The 10,773-nt window shown below is 43.8% G+C and overlaps 1 protein-coding gene across 3 annotated transcripts; it reads right to left on the bottom strand.

The window, feature by feature from the left end:
• Positions 1-4,849: 4,849 nt before the first annotated feature.
• LOC127334254 (uncharacterized) lies at positions 4,850-10,218 on the bottom strand. Of its 3 annotated transcripts, none has more exons than XM_051360667.2 (10): positions 9,923-10,218; positions 9,734-9,810; positions 9,522-9,657; positions 8,590-9,289; positions 8,344-8,483; positions 7,396-7,485; positions 6,690-6,777; positions 6,559-6,614; positions 5,292-5,340; positions 4,850-5,135 (listed from the first exon to the last, which is right to left on the bottom strand). In XM_051360667.2, exons 1-10 carry the CDS (start codon positions 10,097-10,099, stop codon positions 5,098-5,100), a joined length of 1,551 nt encoding a protein of 516 aa, XP_051216627.1. In that variant the 5' UTR covers positions 10,100-10,218; the 3' UTR covers positions 4,850-5,097. The 3 variants fall into 3 exon arrangements, with proteins under 3 accessions (XP_051216627.1, XP_051216628.1, XP_051216629.1); XM_051360668.2 differs by having other exon boundaries at positions 8,605-9,289; XM_051360669.2 differs by lacking the exon at positions 5,292-5,340.
• Between the last annotated feature and the right edge of the window lie 555 nt (positions 10,219-10,773).

The following is a 10,773-nucleotide window of genomic DNA, read 5'->3' as shown; positions in this document are numbered from 1 at the left end:
GCGCACGGATCTAGGGTTTACATGGAGAGTCCTAGCCGGATTACAGGTCGCCTAACTACGGTACAAGGTCTTGCCGTGTACGTCAAGGATCTGCCTTCCTCCCTACGTCGTACTGGATCCGGGTTCCACATGGGCCTCCATGGATCCGGGTTACTCCTGGGCCTACATGGATCCGGGTTACTCCTGGGCCTCCACGGATCCGGGTTACTCCTGGGCCTCCATGGATCCGGGTTACTCCTGGGCCTCCATGGATCCGGGTTCCACATGGACCTTCACGGATCCGACTTCCTCCGATGGTCGGTTGGGATCCGGCTTCCCTATCCTGGGCTGGACTTCATCCTTTAGGATCAACAGCAACTGGGCTGCCCGGTGGGCCATAAGCCATCACCACCATCTGTGGGCCACCCGGGCTTGCCGGAATCGGACCATGTCGATGGTATACCTATGAAGTATATCCACAACATGCGGCGCAAGCGAAAGGATGAACGGGGGAAGAAGAAGACCTTATATGGGGATTCGGCGAATCGATGCACCGTTGGATGGAATAATTTTGAGATGGATGATGTACACGTGGCTAAGGGGTAAAAGTGTATTTTGACTGTGAAGGAACGGAACATGCGCTACAGTGCATGCGCCAGAAAAAACGGAGGACGTGTGTCCCCCACTTGCACGACGTGTCAAATTGATGATGGTTTTGGGCCCGCAAGACATAGAAAGAGAAGTGCTCGCGTATTCCCGATACAGTGATCGTGGCTATCGTCAGTAATGATGTCACCTTGCCAAGAGAAAATCTCGGCTGTGAAGATTAATGGAATTGGCGGCAGTAAAAGACTATTGATTATTTCGAGAGCCTTTGATCAAATACAAGCTTTTGATCAAATGCTCGGGGGCTACTCTGGAAAAAAGAAAAACTCGAGTATGACAAAATAGAAATGGCGAGAGCCTTTGATCAAAAGCAAGAATTTGTTCATAGCCTCGGGGGCTACTCCCATCGGGAGCGCTGGTCGCGCACCCGATAGATATAAAAAGCTCGAGAAAGAATGAAAATATAGTGACATAAGGCGTTAAAGTGTTGAGCCTACAACCAAGCACAAGTCCTTGGTTGTAGCCTCGGGGGCTACTCCCGTCGGGAACGCTGTTCGCGTGCCCGATGAAATTATAAAAAGTATAGTGAGCATATTTCGAGTTATACAAATAACTCTACATATACTCCCATAGGGAAGGCAAGATAAGTCATCCGTTGACTCAATAAAATGTGCTATTCCAACAGCCGAAAAAGCACTCGATAATATATTCTCAGAGCGCTAAAGCTACGAATAATCTCTGAATGCCGCAAAACTCTGCGAAGGTAAGACACCAGATCCGTTCTGAGCGGCGTGGCACCGTCTCTGACGTCGGTTTGCTACTTTTGTCCGTATCAACAGATACGAAGAAAAATCCTAACGGACGCGTTAGGTACCCAATAAAACATGACTGGGACCCGACAGATGGTAAGACCTTAAGAGGCACCTGTCGAGTTAACACCAGTATCCCAAGATCATGTCCAGGGACGTGATCTTGAAGTAGGTTTTTGCGGATTGCCACTAGAGCAGTTAACTAGTACCTGATCCGTCAGATGAACTAGTCCCAACTACCATTATCACTGTACAATATATAATTGCGTATCCAAAGATATGTGATAAATTTGACAGAAATATTGGATGATTATAAAGTTGGAGATTTTCCCTGATTCTTCGATTCAAGCAAAATCTCGGGGGCTACTGACATAGCCATCCCCAATGGGCCTGCCAAAGATGGTCCCCGGGGTTTACCGAAGGCCCACGAGTCGAGAATATGAAGTTTGGAAGCCCAAGTTATGTTAAGGAAAGTTAGAGTTGTATTAGGAAATATAGACTTGTAATTTCACGGGACGGGTTAGAAACCCTCCCGGACTCTGTAACTTGTGTATTACGAATCCCTCGGCTCTGCCTCCTATATAAGGGGGAGTCGAGGGACAAAGAGAGGATCGATTCATTGTTTCACGCAACCCTAGTTTTCATAATCGTCGAGCACTTTTCGGCTGAAACCTTCGAGATCTACTTGCCCTCTACTTCCAACTAAACCCTAGTCTACAATCTGTAGGCATTGACAAGTTAATCTCTTGTCACATAGCCTCCCCTTCCTCTACCAGAAGCATCCGTATATATCCATTCTCCAAATTTCAGTTTTGTCTCATCAAATAAACCATCACCACATTCCTTGAAATCATGTCCAATTAATCCACAGGCAAAACAAATTTGCCCCAATTTTTCATACTTTACTTCAAATAGATTGAGTTTCCCACCAAAGACAATGGACACAAATCTAGTGAGAGGTTTGCGGACATCATGTTTCACTCTAACTCTGACAAAATCTCCTCTGAAAATCCCAACAGGTTCCATCTCAACTGTAATAATCTCACCAGCAGATCGACCAATGAGTTGCCTCACCACTTCTTCCTTTCTATAGCCTTTAGGGATCTTATGGACTTGAAGTTATACAGGCATGAGTTCTAGCGCAACAGTCTCCGGATCTGATAAACCATCATACTGTGGTGTTATCACAAGCCAGTCCCAGAAGAGCCAAGGCCCTTTCTCCATAACCTTTTCCCAAAACCCTAGAAAGAAACACTGGGTCAAAAAACGATTAATTCCCACTGGCATGATGTTTACCTCCTTAGCCGGATTCCATGCAATATGCATCTGCTGAAAGAAAGCCTCACGACTGAATTTTTTTGGGGTAGTGAACTCTTGCAACAACCATCCGGCGGGTGTTCTCCAATCTCTCATCAGTTTCTCCTTCCAAAACTAGGTCATCAAATTCTTCCTCATCGATCTCTAAACGCTCAGACATTGAAGAGATCCCCGATGAACGGGCGCCAAGACCAGTGAAGGATGAAGCATCATCACCAACTTGATTAGTCTGTCTCTTTTCCCTACCCAGATTCGACGCGGCGGTTGGAACCGCCTGTCTGCCATGATCATCCATCTTCCAGATCCAAAGCCCTAACTTCCCCCGAGTTTTGGAGAGGAGCCTCACAAAGGGGACAAGGCGGGGATCTAACCAGAGACGGAGCCTGAACGGAGACAGGAACTAGCACCGGAGTTTGCATGAGAGACTCGCCGCCTGAGTCGCCAGATTAGGAAGATAAATTTAAATGGAGCCTAACTCCAACTGGCCTTTATTCAGTTAGATCTATGTAAATTAATTTGCTTAATGACCACATAGTTTACCTTAAAATGTATATTTGAAAGACGAAGCTACCACTGAAGATCAGGATTTTCACGTGATTCTACATAAGAGTCATACTCACGAAAGACAATCTTGTCAAACGCAATTGGCAGGGGATGTGAAGTGTTGATTTTGTGACAAGTGGAGACTATACAACACCTCTTTATATCTTGTCCATTCACACGCATGATTTGTACAATTATTTACATGACATTTAATATACCACCTCCTTTAAATATTACAAACATGTTTGAGAATTTGTTGAACGGGGTTTCCAAAAGAATAAAGCACAAGTTAGAGTTGGTGTTTGTGCTATTTTATGGGCAATATGGAGAGTATGTAACGATTGCATTTTTAACAGAAAAAAATTTCCATCATTTTTGCAGGTTATTTCTTTAGCCACCTATTGGATATATGTAGTCCCACCTGGCTATGAATACTAGGTGACTGGTGATGGTAGCACAGAATTTTTACAGCCGATGTGGATGATGTGCTGACGATGATGCAAAGGCGTTTCATGTTAATGTTTTTATTTCGGTGGCTCATTTTTTGTGTTGAAACCCTTTGTGATCCATGAATTGTAATAATTTTTAAGACTCTACGTGAAACCAGGAGCGGTAAGGAAATAACAAATTCCTCATTGATGCAGGGCTGGGATACCCCATTTCGAAAAGAAAAGAAATGCTTGTATAAGACTATAGAAGGTTGGCATACAAGTTAGCAAGCGCATGCGCATTCTGGTCTGAACATAGCTTTTCAGGCAAAGGATCTTCACCATGTCATAAGACTGTACAAGGCACGTACTACAAAATTATGGGCAGCTCAGTGTCTAATAAAACGAAGCTCCTACTTTGGAGGATGGCTCATAACTGTCTTCCTAAATGATTTTAAATACAAGTGCAGTTAACCTCGACAATGTGTTGCTGTTATTTTTGCAACCGTGATGACCATTTCGAACATTGTCTTTCAAAATGCCAACATGTGAAAGAGATATGCAAGTCACTACAAAGAATACGGAGTTTTCCTAAATCTGAAAAGCTAATTCTAGCGACAGCCATTTGGTACATGATCTGGGAGACAGAAACAATGCTCGCAATGTGAGGTGCTTTTTCATCGTGTCATGGGCAAAATCAAAGACTACAATGAGTTTGATGCAAGCTAAGCATCATCCTCCGTGATTACCAGGGGATATTGCTAGCAGCAAGCCAGCAAACCGAGGTGCTCTTGAACTTGCTCATACCAGATGTGGTGGAAGCCCTTGCCATGCGTCTGGCCCAAGTCTTTGCTGGGAATGCTGGTTTTCAGAAGATACAGGTTGCTGCAGATTTGTTTCTCTGATAAACAGAGTGCAAGACTCTGGATTCGATAGATCCTCAGTAGGCGTCATTATCTAGGAGATCAAATGTAGAGCTAGAAACTTTGTACCTTGTAATTTCATTCATATCAACTTGTCAAGACTCCTTTTTCAAGTTGGTAACTGAGATCTTTTTTTTTTTTTTTTGACCGAGGTAACTGAGATCTTAGCGTGGCCTCTAGTCCTCTACAGTTGAGGATGCATCACAAACATGAGCAGCAAGTTGTGACCATGGCACCGGGCAAAGATATCAAAAGCTATCTGGTTGCCAATTAAGCTCTTGGTTACATATGCTTCCAATGAAGCACCGGTACAGATTCTTATGAACTCCATGTACATCAGAGAAATGTATGGTCCCAAAGTGTTAGCGTCTTCTTGACGAACAGCAGCAAATGCAAGCCCCGGAGTCACTCAGAGAGCCCTTCTCAAAATGTCATGGCCTGGAAGTATTAGTGCCTTCTGAACGAACAGCAGCAAGTGTGTCCGGAAGTCAATCAGAGAGCCCTTCTCTTTCTCTTTCTCGCATGACTCCCTGCCAGCAAAGCACAAACAAAATTATACTTACAAAGAAGCAAAGCTACATTGCATGACAATTTGGCGGGGGAGCTTCCTACAAACAGTTGTTTCTCAAAAACAGGATGTACTCCACGAAACAATATTGATGTGACAGTGAACAATCTGAACAGACCTTCGAGAGGTGATTGAGACACAGGAGATACGCCTGAAATCATACCATTCTACAAAAGAAACACAATTGCATTTAGGAGGCAATGTGTTATCAGGAACGGAATTCAAATAAAGAGCTGGCTGTTAGGATATTAAAGCTACAGTCTGACTCTTGTGGGACAAAGCTGATTCGTCCTACATAAAGGACTAGCATTCAACATTTCTAGTCAAGCAGTGAAATAATCGACGTTCTTCAAGTCACAGAGCCTCTCTAAGTCTTTGAACCTTATCCTACCCAAATTATCCTGTTATTAACTGGAAGACACGGAGCACAGGAAAGGGCTAGATAAAATATATTCCTCAGAATCACAAACATATCGGATGTAGCTTGGCTCATGTCCCAAGAAACAAGCAATTATCTCAACTTGCATAAGTTTGTACAGATTGAAAAACTGCATCATATCTATACTTTGTTAAAAATAATTTTTTTTAAAGCTCTCAAAAATAGAATCCACCAAATTCTGTGAGTGAATGCCTCCATGTCCTACTAAAGACATGAAAATCACACCATAGGATAAGCATCTTCATTGCACTAGTATGTGATAAGTTATGCATTGCTTCGTCAAGAACAACTTGCAGATTTTCGCCAAAAAAAAAACTTGCAGCGCAGAAGGCTATAAGAGTATAGGAAATATTCAGGTTTTTATAATGTGCTAGTGACTCTCACTCCCACTTCATTACCTACTGCATTGATCGTTCTTCTGAGTCCTAGCAATACGATTGTTTATTGTGGAACAGTAATATAATTTAGTAAAGGGCCCGTGCATGGCTACAAAACCTTAATAAGAGTATGCAGTTGACACAAGCTTTCATAATTGTAATTAAATTACTTGCACTGTGTGCAATGCAGTTTTTTTGGTCTTTGTGCTCTGTACAAAGAAGAAGAAAAAGCAGAACTGGGATGGAGCACAGTGTACTGAACTGAACTCGAATTGTGCAGGACGAGAACCTGATAAAGACAACCATAGTACATCGCCTCTTGGGCCATAGTAGTGGGATGTAATCGAAGGAGGATAAGGTTGGTCCTACATGTAAGGCGGTGAGAAGAAAATGTGACAGACCATCGCCACGTGTTGCCTTCTTTACAGTATTGAATATATGGAACCTTTTGCAGGAATCTCTTTCATTATTCACTTTTTGTTTTGGACTTTGGTGCAATGAACAAGATTAAACTACGCATCATGGAGACAACACAATCATATAGTGTCAAAAGATATTTCTTTACTAACCATGTTATAGACAATCCTTTCGCTTCCTGGATCAAATGGGGGTACTACCACACGACCTAAAAAAAACAATTCCCTTCATATTTAAGGATACCAAGTAAATGATTAAATAGCAGAGACCAACGGCATTATACCTGATCTTGTTTTTTTCATTTTGAGAGATTCAGGTGTTGAGATAGATAATGAGTGGGCCCTTGCACGAGTCAGCGGAAGATGATGTGCCTAAAGTATTTCAAAGAACAACACAATAAATACAGATATAGATGAGTCAAAATACTGGCTAGCATAATTGCTGCCAACGGAGTCAAATTATACAGAGTAGAATTACACAAAGCAGACAGGCTGTATGTAATCAGTAAAACTGGGACAAAAAACCATCCCAGAAAGTGGCATAACATACTTTAATGGTATTTCAAATAAAACAATCACAAATAATGACCAGGTAACTACAACTGGTGTAAGACTGGTTCTGCGTTGCAAAAAACTGCACTTAAGTCATTCACTTTGTCCAAGAGCAGCGTAGCAAACTGATGTAATACTTGCTATGCTTATACAAGAATTAGCGATGTATGCGGGCGACATTTTTTGTCGGAATTGTTTGACATTTTGAAATGTGTTTTAAACTCATTTAAAAACAAGGATCATATGCTACTGGGTGCCAAAACGCCTTGTCCTTAAAGTATGTCCAATATAATGACCCAACCTTCGGTAACAGTTACCACATGACAATTGCACAACAGATCCCTCTAATCATCAGCAACAAATGTTTAATGGAAAAAAACTTGCAATGTTTTAAATTTTAAACAACAGAAAAGGGTATGGAGCTATTTTCATACTTACATATAAAATAGGACTTCTAGGCATTGGCGATTTAGTAGGAGTCCTCAACAGTTTCTGTGCAGATTTTTGCTTCTCTGCTGGGCCTACAATCTGTTTTTCCACGTAAAAGGACAGCAAATTCACAATGTAACGTGAGGAAAACGACTAAGATTACTAGCTCAGATATGCTAATGTGAACTTGTCATCATAAGAAGATAAATACTGTATGAAGGACCTTACTCTGCACACTAAGGAATTTAATGGATCACAATATTTGGTTTTACTCATCTTTTATACATGAGGTACAGATCAATCTGCATAAAGGCTTGTTAATCATAACTTACTCTACAGATTAAATGTGTCACTACAGAAAGTACGTTCACACACAATAAACACACTCAGAAGTCGTCAACTTGAAAGATATTAACTGGAATCTGCTCCATCCTAGTAATGAGGTAATGCTACATAAATTGTGTTATTACAAATGATTCATCAAGAAATATCAGAAGAGGAACACCACATTGAAAACGTACTGATGCAATTTTTGTGAATGTGATTATATTAGTGGAGACAATTTAAATAAACATGCTATTAGATTGAATTAGGTGTCTTAATGTTTTCAGCTTAAAGTGCAAGCATGTAGAATTGGGCCACTGCCATTGTTACCCTTGTGACAATTTTATCTACTATTCTGTAACATAACTTTATGCCATAAACTTCTCTTGTGACTTGAGAGTACAAGCACGTCTAATCAAACCCCCCCAACTTTACCTGATAAAGCCAAATTCAGAATGTCCTAAATGAGGGGAGATACCATCATACCAACAAGAAAAGGAAAACTAGCAGAGGCACTATTTGCATATTAACTGTATTAGCAAACAAACTGGTACAAATACTATAGTAGCAAATATTTGATTCAAACACCAATTACTTATACAACATTTTTCAGCTGTGCGGTTTAAAACTCACTTTTTCCAGAGATTGCGCATCTGAATGAACTGGAGTTGATGTATCTTCATTTGGTACTGCCTTCTGAGTAACTGTGATGAGCTCAGTTCCTTCCAAGCAGACTTGATTCTTCAATGAAGCCAATGGGGTACTTTCATAACCTAAATAAAAAAAAAAACAGCCACTCTCTTAGAAACATTAAGATCGAATGAAATATAGGCACGAGAAAACTTAACCAGTCTCTAAACATTTTGCTCCTACACATACTCAAGGGTTCAACACCTTGCAAAGTGCCGGCAATGTCTGAGCAGAAATTATCCTTTTCAGGTGGTACAGCATCTAAAAGACATTTAGACACCATACCCTCTGAGTTTCCAGCACTTGTATTTTCATCTTCCAAGCCACAGGGCATACAGTCAGGGGACCTACTGAAAATCAAATTGGAGTTGACAAGATGGCTACCAGCTTCCCGTTCCGCTGCTGCTGGATGAATGGTATCATTCTGATTTCCTGTCTCTTGGCAAGTCCCATCGCTAGTACACGCTTCTGTGGGACCAAGAACTAAATTACAATGAATGTCTGCATTATCTTTTTGTTGCGAAGGGCTGCTCGCAATCAAGTCTGTTTCCACATTATCCACCTCACTAGCTACAAGTTCTGGTCTGGCATCATTTGATTCTGCAGATTTTTCCTGTGTTGAGATATCACTGCCACAAGTGTACTCCTCAAATCTTGAACACTCTGCGAAGGTATCAGCCCCATTGAATGTGTTGTTCTTATCATCCTTAAGAAGGTTCTGGATGAATGAAGGTCCTAACGTTTCAAGAAATTTGCCCAGCTGGAATTTCTGCAAGTAAAATTGAGCTGAGCCCTCTCGTGGATCGATAAAAAATTGCGGGAAATTTTCCATGTGCGAATCCCAGGTCTCCCACCAGTATGGAAATCCAATCATGAACCTCTCGCAGATCTGCACGCACGGATTGCAGTGATAGACCAAGTCATTTGTCAGAGCAGTAGATTAGCAGCATGACGAAATGATGTTTTTGGACATGAATAAGCCTCGATATTGTAAGGCCAACACAACACAACCAGAGGTTAATATATGTACATGCTACATACAGATCATGCTTGAATCTTGGATGAATTTATTTATATGGGCGTTCATGAACAAGAAACACAAGAAAAAAAAGTGTGCGTACCTGCGCAGAAAATCCATTTTCATGCATTCGTGGATAGCTCAATGAACCAACAAGGAGCACCACAACCCCGTCCTCATCTTGAATCGTAAGAGGCTCATGACGCTTTGCTATGGGTGCAGAGGTGAATGCTTCGTTCCTGTCAACCAATAGCTTATCTGTAAGTATCAGAACTTACTCATTCGCACTTGAGAAGAGATGCGTGTAAAACTTACTTTTCAGTGTACCCGCAGACTGCGAGCTTCCGCTCTTCCCCTTCCACCCTCGCCAGCCACCACTCCAACAGCCTGACCTGACCGCGAGAACCAAAGATCCGATCAACAAACCGAATCAAGACACCAAAGGGCTAGGGAAAATAGACGCCCGTGAGAAATGCGGGAAATCAGCAGGGGAAGGAGCCGTACGCATGGGTGCTCGACGGGGGGGGAGGAGGAGGAGGAGGAGTCGGCGACGGCGCCACGGCGGGCGCGCAACGGGGTAGGGGAGAAGGGAGGGCTCAGAGCGGCGGCTGGCGTTGGCGGCGGCGGCATGCTCCGGCGAGACCTCGCCGCCGCCGAAAGGTTGGGGGTTTTCGTTGCCATGTTCGGAGCGGCCGGGGCGGTGGGATTTGGGGAAACGGAAGAGCTACCTTCTTCGATTAGGGCTTTTTGTTTTGTTTCACGACAGGTTTTGAAATCTCCGCGATTTTGAAATCTCGGTATCAACAGGCACAACCTAGTATCTACAGTTCCACACGCCTACAACGGTGGGATGACTCAGCCACCTGAGTTCTTCCCCCTCGATCCCCGCCCCCACCCCCCCCACACACACCAGTCACCACCACCACCCCTGCCTCCCGTGTCGCTCCGTTGGGGGCGACCGTAGGGGCGAAACCCTAGCGCCGCCTCCCACCCCCCTCCTCCCCCAGCCTCGCCGCCACCAGAGGGGCTGCCGGGCAAGCCCGTGCGGCACCGAGCAAGGTGGCGGCGGGGATCTCGCCGCTCTGGCTCGCGTGGAGGGCTTCGGAAAGCCGGGGCGCGGCCCTAGGCAGTGTGGACGGCGTCGATTTGGCGGCGGGTAGCGTCCGTGGTGCGTGCCCTCCCCCTCCCTCGACCGTGCGGGCGGCGAGGAGGTGGTGGTCGGAGGTCAGGTGTTGGGCTGAGCCGCCGGCCCTGGTCCTAGATCTGAAGCTCGAAGCCTCTTCTTGCTCAATTTGCTTCTCCCCTACCAGTTTGGCGATCTCCGTCGGTCCAGGTGTAAGGTGGGCTGGTTCGGT

The sequence above is a fragment of the Lolium perenne genome, chromosome 2, assembly GCF_019359855.2.
Source record: "Lolium perenne isolate Kyuss_39 chromosome 2, Kyuss_2.0, whole genome shotgun sequence".
NCBI classification, from domain to species: domain Eukaryota; kingdom Viridiplantae; phylum Streptophyta; class Magnoliopsida; order Poales; family Poaceae; genus Lolium; species Lolium perenne.
Note: the sequence above shows the minus strand (reverse complement) of the source record. Positions and strands in the feature narration are given on the sequence as shown.

Coding starts and splice junctions, on each gene's coding strand:
- LOC127334254 (XM_051360667.2), bottom strand. CDS start 10,099: ATGGCAACGAAAACCCCCAACCTTTCGGCGGCGGCGAGGTCTCGCCGG. Junction 8,484..8,589: donor GCAAGGTGTTGAACCCTTGA/GTATGTGTAGGA, acceptor TTTTTTATTTAG/GTTATGAAAGTACCCCATTG. Junction 5,341..6,558: donor AAAGGATTGTCTATAACATG/GTTAGTAAAGAA, acceptor TTTCTTTTGTAG/AATGGTATGATTTCAGGCGT.